Source organism: Aythya fuligula, chromosome 24 (assembly GCF_009819795.1).
Source record: "Aythya fuligula isolate bAytFul2 chromosome 24, bAytFul2.pri, whole genome shotgun sequence".
Taxonomy (NCBI): Eukaryota; Metazoa; Chordata; class Aves; order Anseriformes; family Anatidae; genus Aythya; species Aythya fuligula.
Window position 1 is genome coordinate 3,150,464 of NC_045582.1, and position 16,306 is coordinate 3,166,769.

At 52.7% G+C, this 16,306-nt stretch overlaps 1 protein-coding gene across 7 annotated transcripts in view; it reads left to right on the top strand.

Moving 5' to 3' along the window:
• The window catches only part of MAPT (microtubule associated protein tau), a 43,930-nt gene that overhangs the window by 11,482 nt on the left and 16,142 nt on the right, over positions 1 to 16,306 (top strand). For 4 of the 7 annotated variants that reach the window (XM_032202611.1, XM_032202612.1, XM_032202613.1 and 1 more), the window contains exons 2-7: positions 4,969 to 5,057; positions 6,419 to 6,505; positions 7,745 to 7,831; positions 9,419 to 9,484; positions 12,394 to 13,281; positions 15,530 to 15,585. In XM_032202611.1, the coding sequence (XP_032058502.1) occupies positions 4,985 to 5,057; positions 6,419 to 6,505; positions 7,745 to 7,831; positions 9,419 to 9,484; positions 12,394 to 13,281; positions 15,530 to 15,585 (1,257 nt within the window). In that variant the 5' untranslated portion in view covers positions 4,969 to 4,984. The remainder of the gene's footprint in view (positions 1 to 4,968; positions 5,058 to 6,418; positions 6,506 to 7,744; positions 7,832 to 9,418; positions 9,485 to 12,393; positions 13,282 to 15,529; positions 15,586 to 16,306) is intronic. The other 3 variants (XM_032202615.1, XM_032202616.1, XM_032202617.1) reach the window with 1 other exon arrangement.

A 16,306-nucleotide genomic window follows, 5' to 3' on the forward strand; every position in this document is an offset into this window, starting at 1 on the left:
AGGAGTTTCTTACCGACACCTGGGGCTGGTTTGTGCCCCGTACACAAGGCTTTGGTGTGCTCTAATGGAGAATTTATTGCGCATTTTGGTCATTTATTGGTTTTTCTTTAGTAATCCTGTTTTGCACAGGCTGTTCTCCCCTCTTTGTGAAGCAGTGCTTGCTGCTGGAGCCCTCATGGAGGGAGGAGGTGCTGCTGCGCTGCCTGGCCCCGTTCTCACGCGTGCGGGTGGTGCTGGGGAGGTGCCAGGAGCCCAGCACTGGGCTCCGCTCAGGCAGTGCCACCCCGGCTCTGGTTGAGCTCCCCGCAGCTCAGACCACACCAAACCATTTTCCTGACACCTCTAGGAAATACGCTGTGGACCAGGCGATGGGAGAGGAGCACTGCTTTAATTTCTGAATCACATCAGGACGATGCCAGGGCTGTGGCTCTGGCACCCCAGCTCCCGAGCACTGCATCCTGCAGAGGAATTGAGGTCGGGCTGGTGCCGAAAGCTCGGTGCAAACCGCACAGACGGCGGTACGGGAGCTGCCACACCGAGCAGAGACCCCACAGCCAGGTCTGTGCAGCCTCCTGGGGGAGTGCTGATGGCGCTTTCAGCATCCTTGCCAAATCCCACAAGGAAAACCATTTTTTTTCCTGTTTTCAATGCCTTCTGGACCTTGAGCTGACTCTGACAGCTCTCACGTCCTGACCCCAACCCCAGTGATGTCGGTGGCTGTTAAAGCTCTGCCTCGCTTCGCTCCAGACTTCTCCTGGTCCTGCAGGCTTTGGGCTCTTTTGGGCTGGAAACTGCTTTTTTAGCCACGTCCACTTAGGCTTTTAGCCCCTACCATTTTGCACAAGAGTCCCGCAGGGACCACCCTGGGCCTGAGCCACCCAACGCCACCATTTAAACCCAGCAGGGGCTGCTCCTGGTTTTGGCAGCACTGGGCTTAGCCCCCAGCCTCCCAAACCTCCTCCCAACCCAGCTGGGAGCCCAGCACCACTGCTCCATCCTCCAAACCACCTCCAGGGCCGCGCACCATCATGCAACACCAATTGCTCCTCCTGCACTGGTGCAGAAGGCAAAAAACAGCCAAACCTGAAAAATCGGATTTAGGACGAGGGACCTGACCAGTTTGCACCAGCAGAGTTGCTGGTGGGAGAGCTGGCACTGCCAGAAAGCGGCCGCCTTCTCCTGCCCTGGCCCCGCGGTGCCTCCTCGTGTGCCTTGCTGCACAGCTGGGAAGGGCCCCAAAATAAAGGCGCCTCCTCCCTCACAAGGCGGGCTGCGGGTTTGAAAAATGCGAGGTTTGGAGGAGCTGTTCGTAACGGGGCGGGCTGTAGGGTTGCAGATAGTGGCCCCGAGAACGACAATGGTTCTGCTGGAAATGGATAAGGTGCTCAGGGGGGCTTGTGCCTTATCTGCCAAGCAGAAGGTGCTGCCAAAGTTTATCTCCGGGCAGCTCTCGTTGGTGTAATTATACATTACCAAGCCACTGCTTCAAGGTGGGGCTGCTATTACAGGCGTTTTGGAGCGTTTCTCCCCTTACGTTTTTCCCTGAGAGGGATTTCCCCGTCCCTCACTGGAGAAACAGATCGTCATTACAGGCGTTGTCCAGAACTCGAAGCAGTCCCTCAAATGTGCGATTCCCAGACCCTCTTTCTTCAAAAAGAAAAACCTGAATCCAAAACAGGCACTTTCTCAGGGCTTCAATTCCATTTATTACTCAAGAACCCAAAGCCAAGCTGAGCTGTTCCCCTGGAATAAGAGGGGCTTTGCAGGCAGGACAGATCCGTCCCCACCCCATGTGCATCACCAGCGCGGTCCCGAGCTTGCTGTGTCCAACGGGTGAGAAAAAAAGGAGAGAGAATGCAGCTGAGCATCCATCGGAGAGGCATGAAGTGTCTTTATGAGGCCGTTCCTGCTGAATATGGCTGTATGATTTTTCCGTGGCCTGCGTGTTTCGAATTCAGCTGGGAGAGCTTTGCAGCTTAGAGATAATGGTGCTGCTGGCTCCTTCCTGCTCACCCACCGGCTCGCTCTGCGTGCCCGCCCTTATTTATTTCCTTCTCTGTTCCTGGTGAAATTCCATCAGCCCTGCTGTGATGGGTTTCAATCTCAGCCTCGGAGGGCGAGCCGCAGGAAATGCGTCTGGGGCGGTGCAGGAGGCATCTGGTGAGCGGGCATTTCTCCTGCTAAAAGCATGATGCCACGGGAGCCTTTTGGGAGCTGGGTCCTTGTCTGTGCCCCTTGGCTCGTGCTGGTTTGAGGAGCTCCTCGTCTCCTCCTCTGCCCACGGGAGGATGACCTGCTTCGTGTGGGAGACGCTTCTGCTCCACGCAGCAAACCGTGCCCCCATGCTGGCCAAATAAATGAGCATCCAGGGCTTCTCCTCAGCTGCAGCCAGGTTTCTCGGGCTCTCAGGGTATCGTTGAGTGATTTTTTGATGCATCTTTGTGGCTGCTGGTGGTGCCTTTTTCCTTGTAGCCGAGCAGGCAGCTCTTCCTTTCATCTCTGCAAAATTAATGGCTGTATCCTCCCGGGCACATCTCCACTCCTTTAGCTCCGGCTGAATCGTGCTGTATGCACGGAGCTCAGGGGGAACGGAGCCTGCCTCTGCCTGGCCGTGAGCATTGCAGCGTTAAAGCCCTTTCTGCAGTGCTCAGAGAGACGGCGAAACCAGCAGCTTCTCTAAAAAACACCCAGCCCTTTCCTGGCGCTGAAAACCCCCAGCACAGCAGGTCAGCGGCACATCCACCGGCCTCTGCTGAATCATCGCTCGCTGCTGTCGTGCCAGGCTTGCACAGATGCTCGATGCTGTGCTCGGGGGAAAAGCAGGACGGCTTTGGCTGAGACGGGAGCCGTGCACAGCACCAGCAGATGAGCCTCCGGCGCGGTGCGCGAGCTCAGTGGCTGTCGAGCCAGGAGTCCTCTCTGGATGGTGTCCCAGGAAATTCTTGTCCGGAGGCAAGAAAGCACGAAACGTGTCTTTCTGGGGAGACTGGGAGAGAGGCTAAGTGCTCCTCCAAAAATCAGGTGGGAGGAAGGAGAGAAGGAGGCAGGAGGAGGAAGCCTCAGTGAAATCCAGCAGTGTGTTTGTGGGCGGTTCGCCTCGGGGTCAGCAGTTTGGAAGCAGAGCTCTTGGTACCTGCAGGGGTTTAGTGAGCTGAACTGGGCTGGGCTGGGGGGGGCCACCAGCAGGGAGTGGAACAGGGACCCTCTTATGTCCTCTGTATGCTAGGTTAACAACATATTTTTGTATTTCAGTGCTAACTAGACCTGTAAATAGGATCAAGTCCCAGCCAAACGGGACCGGGATAGCATCAATGCGATCCTTTGAGCCTTGGGAGGAGGGCGGCCATATGCCCAAATAATTAGGGATGTTCATTTTTGATGGGCAGCCCCCCAAATTTTGGCAAACGATGGATACTTTATTCCTTCCCATTTTATACCTCCCATTTTTGTGAACCGTTTTCTTTCAGGGCAAGTTCTCGAACTTCCTCGGTACAGCTAGGTCGGGTGGCTTTATAGCTGTCAAAGGCAGAAATTTAGTTGCATAGTCATCTTCCCAAGGCTTAAAAAAAAACGGGGTAAGATCTGGTTACTGGCATTTGAGCTTCCCTCTTGCTTAGTTCCATATATCCAGAGAATTTATTGCCAGCAAACAAACCCACGTGAGCTTGCTTCCTTGCTGCTGGTAACCGGAGCCCCGCTGCTGGATCCATGCGCTCCTGGCGGTCATGGCAAACTCGCCATTTCCCTTAATAGCTGGTTATTAATCACTGCCCCTGGCTGTAATTATATCAGCTATTAGGAAGTCAGCTAAACCCACTGTCTGTCCAGCTAGCACGGAGGATAAGGAGAAACACGGTCCATGCTTTGCAGGCGCGGATGTTTGTTGGCGGCTTCGTTTCCTTGAGCAGCTCAATGCTCGCTGGAAAAAATAACTGAATTTTAGCATTTTTCTGCGTCAAGACCCAGTGCTGGTCCCGCTCAGGCCCTGTGGGAGGTGATCCTGGCTTTGGTTTCTTTGTGGGGCATGTGGCTCGGCTGGGAATTTCGGATTCGCCCTCTGAAGCCAACCCACAGGAACGTGAGGGTTTGGAATGGTGTTGAACGGCAAGCGGGATGAAATAAAGACGTTCTTGTTGCTTTGTGCTTCCCTGGCACCTTCTGCACCGTTTCCCAGAAGGCTGAACATGAGGTTTGTCGGCTCTGCATAGTTTTTCAGTCCTTCTCCCCTTTGGAAATCCCAACCACAGCCCTGCTGAGGGATGTCGGCGTTTCAGGCATCCCTGCCCTGCTGCCAGCCAAGGCTCCGGTGGCAGAGCAGAGGCTGAGCAGTGCCCAGGATTACCAGGATGGGTGTTTTGCTCTGGAAATCCTAAACACCTGGGTCGTTTTGGTGTTGCAACTGGGCAGAATTCACCCATACCCTTATGCAGAGGGATGCATCGACCAGCACATGCTGGTGCTTGTGCAGGAATCATTAGACCTTCCCTCTGTGCACAAAGAAAATCCATTCCTTTACATGTCTTTTATGAAAAATGGGTGCTCTGTTGGCTCGTTTCTGTAGATACATTTTCAGCACCTTAGTGCTCCCTTTCCACTGCCCTCCACTCAGCGACTGCGGATAAAATCTGCTCCTGGTGGACTTGGAGGCGCCTGCATTGGATGCTCCGGGGAATATTGCAGCACAGGTGTGAAACCCAATAGGCAGCGTGTATCTTGAGCCCTGACCTTCCCCAAGCACAGCGATGGGGTTTCAGGGCTCATCAGAACAGGGAACAAAGCAGACACCTCGCGGTGTCTGAAGAGATGGCTGGAAGTTGGTCGATTGCTTGCAGGTGGGTATTTAGTGCTCCTGAGTTTGGCTGGTGAACCAAAATCGCTGCGTGGAGCAGGAGGAGGGAATGCACCAGGTGAGGGTGTGCGGTGCCAGCATTTTCCTGATGCATGATGATTTTTTGTCCTCTTCCCCAGGTAACTGTGCTGAGAGATGGCGGAGCAGCGTCAGGACGTCACCACGATGGAGGATCACGCAGCTGGCCAGGAGAAGCACATCCCCTCAGGTGAGCACCTCCAGGAGGAGGTGGTGTAAAGGACCTGCCCTGGCCACTGCTGGGAGAAGAAAGAGCTAAAACCGGGGAGAGCAGGGCCAGAACGGGGGTCTTGGGGACGGCCAGGAGGAGACCTTGAAGGTTGCCGTGCACCAGCGGGCTGCAGCCAGGGGACATGGGTGGCCCACAAGGTGCTCCGGTGTTCACGGCTGTAGGAAAACGCTGCTGTTTGATATCATTGCCCAGCAGGAGCAGAAATCCCTCTGGTGTCTAGCCTGGGGTGATCTTAGTGCTGCAGCTTGGCACGTGTTTCTGTGTTCACTCCTCAGTTTGCTATCGAAGTAGAGCACTGCTTTTATTTTGAGACACGGCTCAAGGCTGCTGCTTGCTGCCTGCTTTTCTCACCTGCACAGGGAGAGGGGAGGACTGAGCAGAGAGCTCTGCAAGTGGGAGCCATGCAAGGGTCTTTTGTCCCACATTTCAGACCTGCATTTCTCGAGAAGCCTTTCCTTTCTCATTCCACCATGCTCCACAGTTGAGCTTGGAAGCCCACACAACACCAGCAGACGTGGTGGGACTCACTCCTGGCTATGCTCCATATAAACATCATCTTGGTTTTCTTTTCTTGAGGTGCTTTGGCCACAGCTTACACCAGATAAGTGGGTTTGTCTCTCTCTTCTGAAGAGAATCCATAGCATCCATTCCTCATGGGTTGTATAACACATTTCAGTCAGAGCTTCTCGCAGCTTGTAGTCCCATCTTTGCACATCACAGCTTCCCAGGGATTTCACTTACATTAGTTTGAATCTTCTTTTCCAAGCCATTTTCTCCAGTGCTCATTATATTATTTTATTTGCCCAGACTCCTTGCAAAGAGGAGACTTGTGCTTCTTGCCCTGCTCTTCCAAAAGATGACTTTTGCAACCAAGCCTTCACATTGTACGTTACGTGCTGCACCGAGCCCTTTACAGAGACTTGCTGGTTTGCAGTGACGAGAATTAACACATCGTGGAAATGTTCGGGAGCCTGCTCTGGGAGGGAAGCTAATGGCTCTAGGGATGGCAGAGAGGACAACAACCCCTCAAATATTGCACATCTTTTCTGCTTATGTTGCTGAGATCTCTTTTCCTGCTTGTGCCATGCTTTCTAGCTCTCTGGTTCACTGGGTTTTTCTTTTGCTGGTGGGCTCCTGCTTGTTCTTTTTGGCGATGGCACCGGTGCTTTTGGTTGGCATTTTCACGCTTTGCTTGCTCACTGAGGTATTTTACACTCTCCAATTCCTTGCTGCTGTGGATCTGGGCTGGTAGAGGTTCGTAACACGTAGGCCGTGACTCGTAGCCAAGGACTTGTTCTAAGCATTTGAATGTTTTCCAGGCTATCCCCTTCAGATACCAGTCGATGATGGATCGGATGAGCCTGTTTCTGAAACATCTGACGCTAAGAGCACCCCAACTACGGAAGGTGGGAGCTCTTTGACTTACTGCTTTGAAACCATGATGGATGGGGTCGTGGTAAACCTTGCCAAAAAACTCACTGTGCCTTGTTCTGCTGGGGTTTCTTAGCAGGAGTATTCGTGCTCTTGGACAAGTGCTCTTCACGAGTCTCATCACAAGTGAGGTTTGCCACTGCAGAACGAGATAATTCATTTAAAGGTGGACACTGGGTTGGAAAGCCTACGGCTGAGAGTGTGAAATGGTGCTCGTAGTTGAGCGAGTTGCTTGTGGGTTGTTTCCTGAAGGCTTTTTACGTGGTGACCACAGGATCCCATCAGCTCAGCACAGCCAGGAGCAATCCCACATTGCTCCCAGGGGCAGAGGTGTGCACATGGTGCACCACCAAGATACTCACAGCACTCTCAGAGCTAGCTGTGCCTCACAGCTCTTTTTTGATCCGTCTGTATTTATGTGTTCATCAGTACAGCATCATTCATGCTGAATGATGAGATGGACAGAGTCTATACACGGAACAAAACCTTGTGCTGGTGTAAAGGTCCTATGGGTAGGACTCAGTGCCACTGAATGCCACGTTGTGGAAGAAATCTCATTTGGAAGTAGTCTAGGGACTTGTTCACTGTTTTAATTAACTGCACTTTTTGTGTTCCTTTAGCCAGGAAGAGGCAGAATCTGAGGCAGAATCCTGGGTGTCTGCCTCTTGGATAGATAAAGGCATTATCTGCACAAATTATCAAAAAGAAAGACGTGCAGAGATGCTGACTAGTCCCAGCTCTGGCTTGTTAGAGGTGTGGGCTGGCAGTGAGCTGTAGCACAGCTCTGTTCTGTGCGTGTGGCTCAGGAAATCAGGACATAAAAGAAGGGATGTTGAACCTCTTTCCAGTCGGATGAGGGCTGTCAGGACGAGCAGATTGCCCTCTGGCAGGGCACAGATAGTTCAGGAAGGGATCGAAGGGAGCTGCAGGCCCAGTGGCTGGCCTCAGCTCTGTATTTTCAGACAGAGATTATAGCAAAGCCTCCAGCTGCCTTAGGAGATGCAGATGTGTGGTTTGTGTGGCAGAGGGGACAGCTCGTGGTGTCCCCGAGGGACTGGCTTTGCTGTGTCGTGCTCGGCTGTCTCCACCCACAAGGCCTGGCTCGAGGGAGGGAGCCGGGTGCTTTTCTGAGCAAAACCATCTCCAGAAACGTCCCTGCCTCCCCCCAGGGCCTTGCCGCTCACCGGCTATGTGAAAGCTGCGTTGTTTTTCAGATGCCACAGCACCTTTAGTGGAGGAAGGAGACCAAGAGGATCAGGGTGGTGTCGAACAGCACGGAGAGATCCCAGAAGGAACCACAGGTGAGGGAGACCAAGGCACAGCTTCATCTCTTGATGCAGACAGGGCAGAGAGCTGCACTGGTTGGTGCTTAAAAACGACCAAACCTTTCGCAGGCTTGCTTTGCTCCTGACGCTTCCTTCTTCCTTCTCCATGGCCTGCAGAAATCCTTCCTAGCTTACAGCTTCCTTCTTGCCTTCCCCAGCCTGGGGGAAACTCGCGGCTTTTCCTTCTCTCTTTCTCAGCTCCTCATCTGGCAATCTTTCTAAATCTTTCTATCTGGTGTCTCTTTGTGGCTTCGCCTCCCATCTCCAGGCTAAGCGCGGTCCCTTCCCAAGCCATCTGCGACCTGCAGACCCCGGTCATCCCTGCCCCTCTGCCGGTGGCCACCAGGCCTTGCTGCTCGTCTCGTAGCCCCCTGCCTCGGCCCAGCTCCTCCGGCTCTCTCAGGAGTGGTGGCTGGAAACCAGGCTGCTGCGGCGTGTTTTAGGGATAACGCAGAGGAAGGGAAGGGGCTAATTCAGCCCAAATGCTCTGTGGGGACTCCCTGCACCCGGGCCTGGTTTGGCAGGGGGCAGTGGGGGTCTCTCAGAGGAAAAACTGTGTATATTGGGGTCTCTCAGAGGTAGAGCTGTGTGTACAGCCCAGCAGGACCCCATGAGAGGACCAGGCCTGTCTGTGGAAAACGAGTGTCTGGCCCCTGTGTGGTAGCTGCTGGGTTCCCCAGGAAATTCAGGCAGGTTCTGAGGAAGGCCGTGGGTAGAAATGGGCTTCTGCCAGTGCCCAAAGACTGGCACAACCCCACAGCTCAGCCTCACAGGTGAACTGCCTGTCCTGCATCCATCCCAGGCTGCTGGAGGAGCCCTGGATGGGGGCAGCTCGCCGGCCGGGAGGGACGTGCAGTGTCTGCACAGCCTGACTGCACCAGGGAGCCAGGAGGAAGCAGTTTCTCCTGAACTCTTTGGAAAAAAAAAAAGGAGGAAAATGGAGAAATTCCTAGTTTGACTCTAGAACTGTGGTGTACAAGTGTAATTGATTAGGTTGGTTTGAAGGTATTTATATAATACTTGGAAATAATTCTGGTAGAGACAAATTATCACTGCCATGAAGAAAATTATGCTTCTCTATTGTACCCGTATTCCTGAAGCAGCAGATTCGTATCAGACAGAGATTAGTTGGCATCAAATAGCCTGGGCAGAGTTGGTTGCAGTAAGCAAGGTGGAAGACATTGGGGAGGCAGGGCGCAGATCGGAGGCAGGCTTCATGTGAGTGCCACCAGCAGTGTAACTGCTAGGTGGGGATGAAAATCCACAGGTTTCCCTGCTCCTTTACAGCTTGTTTTCTCCACCTCTGCCTGAAGGAGCCTGTGCTAAGCTCCCACCCAGGACTTGGTGAAATGCTCCCCCAGCCTGGTACAGCACATGCTGAATAAATCTGGCTAGGTTGATCGTCGGCACGCGTCAATTCCCTTTCTGATGCTGCCCTGCTCGTAGTACAGCAGTGATGGGCAGAATCAGCAAGGAGGTAAATACATTCTCCAGACATGCTCAAACTTAATTCTTGTGGTTTTGATCGTGTTTTTTCCCCTTCTTCCTCTGAACTGGGACCAGCTGAAGAGGCGGGCGTAGGAGCCACCCCCAACCTGGAGGACCACGCTGCAGGAGACGCCGCTCAAGGTTAGTCCAGCTTCTCTTACTGGGTCCAGTTAGTGCTGCTGGTGGCTTGGGGTTTTCTTCTGCGATGAAGTTCTCCCTGTTCCTGCCGGGGGGGTCACACACGCTGGGAATGTCCCCACACAGTCATTTCAGGGAACTGCAGCTTTTCATGCGCCAGCTTTGTCTCTCAGATGGCTGAAACCATCTGGTGCTTGGTTACAAAGCACCAGGTTGCAAAAGAGAGCATCCTCCAGGCTAGGAAAAGTACTGAACAGAGCCGGGATGGTGCAGGTAGCTGGGGGCATTGCTCGATACCAAGCAGGGTCAATTTGGGGCCCTGCATGTGAAAGGAGTGAATTATTTGACTCCTATCAACTTAAAAGTCGATCTCAAACCTACTCACTGATACCCTTGATATAGCATTAAGGGCATTGTTTTCTCATCCCAGCCTCCAGGAACAGGACTGACAAAGGCACGATGAGCCGTGAGCATTTCTAGAGCATTAATTGTGCATCTGCTCAGATGAGCCAAGTAATTATCCGGGGCCCTCCTGGCTATCTGGAAGCCTGCCTTGACTCTGCTCAATTCAGACTCAAGTGAAAACTTGAGGATGGGATTCTTCCAAAGCACCCAGTGCTAGCTGAATTCTGTGCCCAGTGAGGCAGACTTTGAAATCCCTTTGACATAGCCAACTTGCTCACACTCATATATTATAGCTCTATTTTTGTGTGCTGTTTACAAAGCCAGTTAAATACTATTTTGTAAGGTTGTTTTGTTACACGCTACAAATTCCTCAAGCTGCTTGGTCAGTGTCTTTCCTCCATGGCTGAATTAGTGCATTTACAAACATCCATCTCTTTTCAAGAAGTAGCTAGGTCTCTGCTTTCTCAGGGAATAACTGAGGTCTTTGCTTTCCACACACAGCACAGTTACTCATTCTGCTCCTTGCAATTAAAATACAGCATTTGCTTACCTGTCCAGCGGGTCTCAGGTTAGCAACTCTTCTGTATTTAAAGTAGTGGTGCCGCTAAAAAAGAAATCAAGATTGTTAGCAGGAGGGGGTAAAGCTACGTCTTCTGCCTGCCCTGTTTAGTCTAGTTCTAACTGCTGTTCATCACCAGATTTTTAATAGGACCTTTCTATATTGTCCTGGGATCTTTCAGCTGTCAGATTTGGGGACATGCAGCTAGCTGGAGCTCTGATATGACCAATACAACGTTTCTAAGTTCTTATGTAAACTGTTACTTCTCTGAAAATGGACTTTTAATAATGTGCTGCTTCCTTTTAATGATGATGTGATTGTCTTTGATTCGGAGGAAAATACGATTATCAATGCATGCACACAGCCGTGGATATCTCATTACTATCTACCTTCGTTTTTTGTGTTGTGGGATTTGAAACAATGATCTCCGGAGTGAAGATGGAGCGTGCTAAAATGCCTTTGGAGTCTCAGGTGGAAAAGCATCTTCTGATTCACGGTGCCGTGAATTTTTGCCGTGCTGGTGTTCTGCCAGCTCCCGACCTGGTGCTGCACATTTTGCCACAGCTAATGAATTGCCTGTCCACATCCTGCACCAGCAGCCCTTAATGGTCCTCTTGGCAGCAGAAATGAGCCAGGACGGTGTGCTGGCTCCTGCAGAAACACTCTTCAAACTATGTGGTTGAAAAAGGAGCTTCTTGATGCCACGTTTCAAATACTCCCTTGCCAATAGATGCCACTTTAAGGTTTCTCTTAAACCACAGTTCCGGAGGTCTTTGCGTGGTAGTCTCATTTAACCATTATGTTCTCTTAAAATGGGGAGACCATTGCTAAAAGACTGAGTCAGTCTTGACTCCTTCTTGTCCTCTTTTAATCTCTCTCACCTAACAAAGAAAGAACTGGAATCTTGGTACTGAAGTGCTCTAATTGAGGCTCTTCAGTACTCAAAAAGACCAAAGAGAATTTGAAGGCAGACAAATTCAGAATATAAGGTGCACGTTCTTCCAGGAGCAGTTGACTCAGAGCAATTTACCTGTGCTCGGGGTGAATTCTCCATGCCTCAGTACATCTCTGCTTCAGTCGGATGAGTTCCTAGCAGAAATGCTCCAGCTCAACCAGAATATATGGCTTAATGCAGCAATTGTTGGGTGAAATTGTGAAGTTCTGTGTCATGCATGAGATCAGCGATAGAACATAATTGTCTCTTTTACTCTAAAAAAAAAAAAGATCTGTGTCTCTGTGACCTTAAGTTTTGGGTTTTAAATGTCACCATGTCTGAATGGTGGCAGCGCTGCTGGAACACTGATGAGTGGATGCGTGGTCCAAAACTGCTGTGGCTGTGTAGTTACAGCCACCTTTTACTTGCAGTCCTTTCCACTGAGGCTCTTTGCCCCACTGGCTGTCGAAATACACAGCGTAAGAGAGGGGACATTGGGGTGCTCTTTTCCAAGCTCATTAGAAATGACCTAGAGAGGAAAGCAGAGAAGGTTTGAGCTCTGGGAGGTTATAACTGGGTGCGTGATGTCTGCATGAGCATCTCCTGGAAGGGAAAAGAGGCCTCCAGGGTTTTGTAAGCCCACGAAGGAGGGGAGGGTGCCTGGCCTGATTTGTTCAGGCCCTTTGCTTGCCAGCTGGTGGTCCGATGGCGATGGTGGATGAGAAGCTGGATGTGTTCATGGCCAGCTCGCAGCACAGGTGAGGCAGTGTTGGCACACTGGGGTACGTCAGCCTCCCCTGAGACTCCAGGGAGCCTTCCTCCCGCTGTGCCTGTCACTATTTCCAATCCCCCCGGGGTCAGGGTCCCACATTTTGCTGAACGGGGCAGGGTGGACTCACTCTTACCCTCTAGATCAATAGTACAACTCCTCAGTCTCCCTGCCGCGTTCCGTGACTGCCTGTTTGCCGTGCCCTTGCTAATTGTTTGCCCACGCTTCGTACTCTGCGTCTTCAGCTCCAGGGGAGCCGGGCCCTAAAGAGCCCGTGGGAGATGAGATAAAAAGAGAAAGCCAGCACACAAAGCAGGTGGCCGGGGCTCTCCGGGAGCCTCCTCCGTCACAGGAACCGAAGGCTGCTCCCACCAGGATCGAGGTCACGATCCCAATCCCCCTGGACATGTACCAGGACTCCAGACCACCTGAAGACGACGAGGTGTGGGATCATCGAGGCAGGGAAGGCATCGGCGTGGCTTCAGAGCTGGGAGCAGAGCTGGGTGCTGATGTGAGCGCTGCGGGGCTGGCAGGAGCAGGAGGCACGGCTGACCCCCGCAGTAAGGACGGGCCATCTCCTTTGGATACCAGAGCCCCGCTAAAAGAAGATGCCAGCAGCCGGGAAGGAGATGAGGACCGTGATATTGATGAGACTTCTGAGCAGGATTTGCCTTCCCTGCTGGGACAGCGCGTTTCTCCAGGACCTGAAGCGGGGTTCTGTGCAGCAGCAACCAAGGAAGCCCTTGAAGAATCTGCCTTTGGAGAAAAGAAGTCCCACGATGGCCTCGGAGACACGCTGAGAGAAGCGCTTCCTGGTGAAACCGAAGCACGAAAAGCAGAAGAGGACCAAGAGGAGAGGAGACAGCCAGAGAGGGGGGAAGAATACACAGACACCGCCCCACCAGAGCCTGCTGCAGCCACCTCCCAGGCAGAAGCTGAGCCCGGCGAGGGAGAGGATGCCAGACCCTTGCTGGAAACACCCAGCCTCCCTGCTCGGTCTGAAGACGACGCAAAAGACCAAGATGCTGCTCTGGAAGAGGCTGTGCCGGAGGCAGGAGGACGCCGGACGCCCAGGAAGAAGCCGAGTGCCCCCGCTGCAGACAAAGCAGGCAGCCGCGTGCCCCTCCTGAAAGGTGCGTGCGCACCGCCTGCCCGCTCCCCACAAGGCTGCCCCGGCCTCCTCCAGCTTGCTGCCACCTCTCGAATCCCGCTGCTTGGGAAATGGCCTGGACCCGTGCTGCCGACTGATCTACAGAGCACCGCTGCTTCTCCCTCCCCTTCCTTCCCCCCGTGATTTAATCCCGGACATCCTGGCGTCCCCGCCGGACCCTCACGCTTTGGTTCTGCGCCCCCCTTTGCATGGTGCTGGGCTGTCCCGATGGTGCTTGGTTCTCCTGGGTTTGTTTCGGTCTCCTCGGATTTGGGGGGTGGGCTCCTCACCTCGCCCCCGGCGCTTTCCCAGAGGAGGAACACCGGCTGGTGCTGTCCTGGCATGGTGTGCGGGGCTAACCCGGCGCACGCTGTGGCTTCTTCCTAGACCCGTGTCCGCTGACCACCCCAATAACTCCTCGTATCGCCTTTCCTCACCAGGAGGGAGAAGGAAAAGCACAACTGAGATATGTCAGACCTGGGAAAAGGCCCTGCCTTGGTCCTTTTTCCCATAGTTTTCCCTTAAAACCGCTGACTGCCGTTGGAGGCAAGGTCTGGACCTTCTGCAGGGCATTTCCAGCGCTCTCACACAGCACCCGCTTCCATCCTGGCTCGGGATGGCGTGTCTGGGACGGCCGCTGTGACGGCTGCGTTTGGGGTGTCCGGCAGGGTGGACACTTCCAACGGGGGCTGCGTGTCTCTGGGCTGGGCATCCTCCACCGCAAGCACCTGGGGGGCAGTGGGAGGCCGGAGCTGCTGTAGTCTCAGCTTCAGCTGGGTGAAGGGCTGAGTTCACCCCTCAAAGCATGAGGATCCCTGCCCGCAGGGCAGCTCTTGGTCCTTTTCTTTCTCCAAGAGCAATTTTCTGCTTTTTCTGGGGGTCGGGGGTGTCGCAGAGGAGCCTGCTCGGTGCAGAAGGGCAGATTTTGCAGCGAGTTGTGGTGAGAAGCTGGGGCAGCGGGACACATCAAAACCCGATGGTCACTTCACCATCTCATGCCTCCCCTCTGGCTTTTGGGGTCTGGCTGTGGGGAAGCTCTGCCTTTCACTCCAGCGCCACGTCCCCGAAGCTGTCCTGGCTGCCTCCCTATCCCCCAAATCCTGCTCCCCGCCTCTCTCTCTGGTTTGCAGCAGAGAGAAGCGTGCTCTTTGCTGCGTGGGGTTGACAAAGAAATTGTTGATGTAGCTTTTCCTCGTGGAGCTAAAGCTCAGGACATATTTCTCATCGCATTGCTCCCGATACGCCAGCAGAAAGCTTTGCACATGGGCTGCAGGGTGCCAGCATGGCTTGCTCGCGCTGTCATCAGAGCCTGGAACCAGCGGTGGGTTGCAGATGCATCGCCCAGCGTCAGCCAGTTTCTGATTCAACAGGAGGAATTTCCTTAATTAATTAATGAGCTTTTCCTTCAAACCCAGAGGTATTTCGTGGCTGTTCAGCCTCTGCAGCACTCTGGCTGCTGGGATGGGGTCAGGGTCTCGGCGCTGCATTAACAGCGTTGGTCGAGGGCTGACCCACCAGGGCTATTTCCAAATGCTGGGGCGAGGATCAGCAGCTTTTCCTCCCAGATTAGGGAGGCATTAGCTGAAGGTGGAGAAAAGGGGCTTTGTTACGAGTGCCCTGTGGTACAAACGTTACTTCCTCCCCGCTTGTAATCTCCTAATGACTGCAGTCCTGCGCTGTTTTGCTCGTGGACTAACGGGACAAAGCAGTGAAACGCTGTGAGAGTCACCAAATGCTTGGTGTGAACCAAACAGGACAGCAGCTAAAATGCTCAGACCCTGCAGGGCCTGACCCAAATGGAGGCAAACAGTTCTAGTCTGCAGTTTTAGTCTGCGTCTGTGTGGTTGTTAGAGCCAACTGGGTGTTTGTTTTAATGAGGGAGACTCGCATTTAGGGACAAAGAGGGCTGTTCTGTCCTAAATTAAATGGGTGTTACTGGAACCGACTGCAAATCTGGGCAAAACACAGAGCTTGTGTATGTCTGATGCTCCAGCGATGACTAACGCATCACTGCCTGAGAACAGGATAATCTGCTAACCCAGACACGACGTGCTTACGATACAACATTTATAACTTGCTCATACTTCTAGGAACGGGATTTAATTTAAGCGAGAGCAGCAAGGTGTAACACCACCCCAGCATGCGTGTTACCCTAGCACAGACGTGCTCAGCTGGCTGGAGCTTACCTCCCAGTCCCAAGAAGTGTAATTGTCTGTGTTTCCCTTTGTCAGCTCGTATTGACAGCAAAGACAAGGAAGGGGCTGAAGCTGAGGAAAAGAAACCGAAGGTAAGCTAAAAAATAAACCCGCCACGATATCAGCCCACCTGTGTGGGTTGTGCATGTTCCTGTCTTCCTCTCCTGCTCTCCTGGACTGGGCTGTGCCAAATCCTGCCATTATCTTCCATCCTTCAGTCTTTCTTCTAAGAACATTTTTACTTTTGTCTTCCCTCGCCCTGGTTTGGATGGTGCAATCCGTGGTGATCTTGGAGGGCAAGGAGACAGGGCAACTGAAAACAAAGATGTGGCTCGTGGGGTTGTGCAGGCACTTAGGAAAATCATTTTCTCAGCCCAAAACCAGGGAGCAGCAGGCTGGGTTTGCTGGGCCAAACTGGTGCAAAAGCAAATTCCGTGCTGCATTGGGTTGTATCAGGGATGAGTGTCATAACAGCGCAAAGAGCAAGACGTCTAATTAAAAAATGAAATTATATAATCTAGTTCTTGCAGATGCCATGTTCTTCAGGAGGAACAGAGTTTAATAGTGGCTAAATTGCAGAAGTTTGGAAGGTACCTGCCACAGCGCTGATGTGGAGGATGTTCAGCTCAGTCTGGCCAGTGTCTGGGCAAGATAATGGGCAAGCTGATAGACAGTAGTGGGTGAAGAGTTAAAGTGAGGCATGTAACTCCTTCCAAACAGTAGGAAATGGAGTCTTTTTTCTAGGGAAGTTTGGCATGGTTGACAAGGAACTTAATAGCAAGCTGTTATTGATAAAGCAGGTGTGATGGGGCT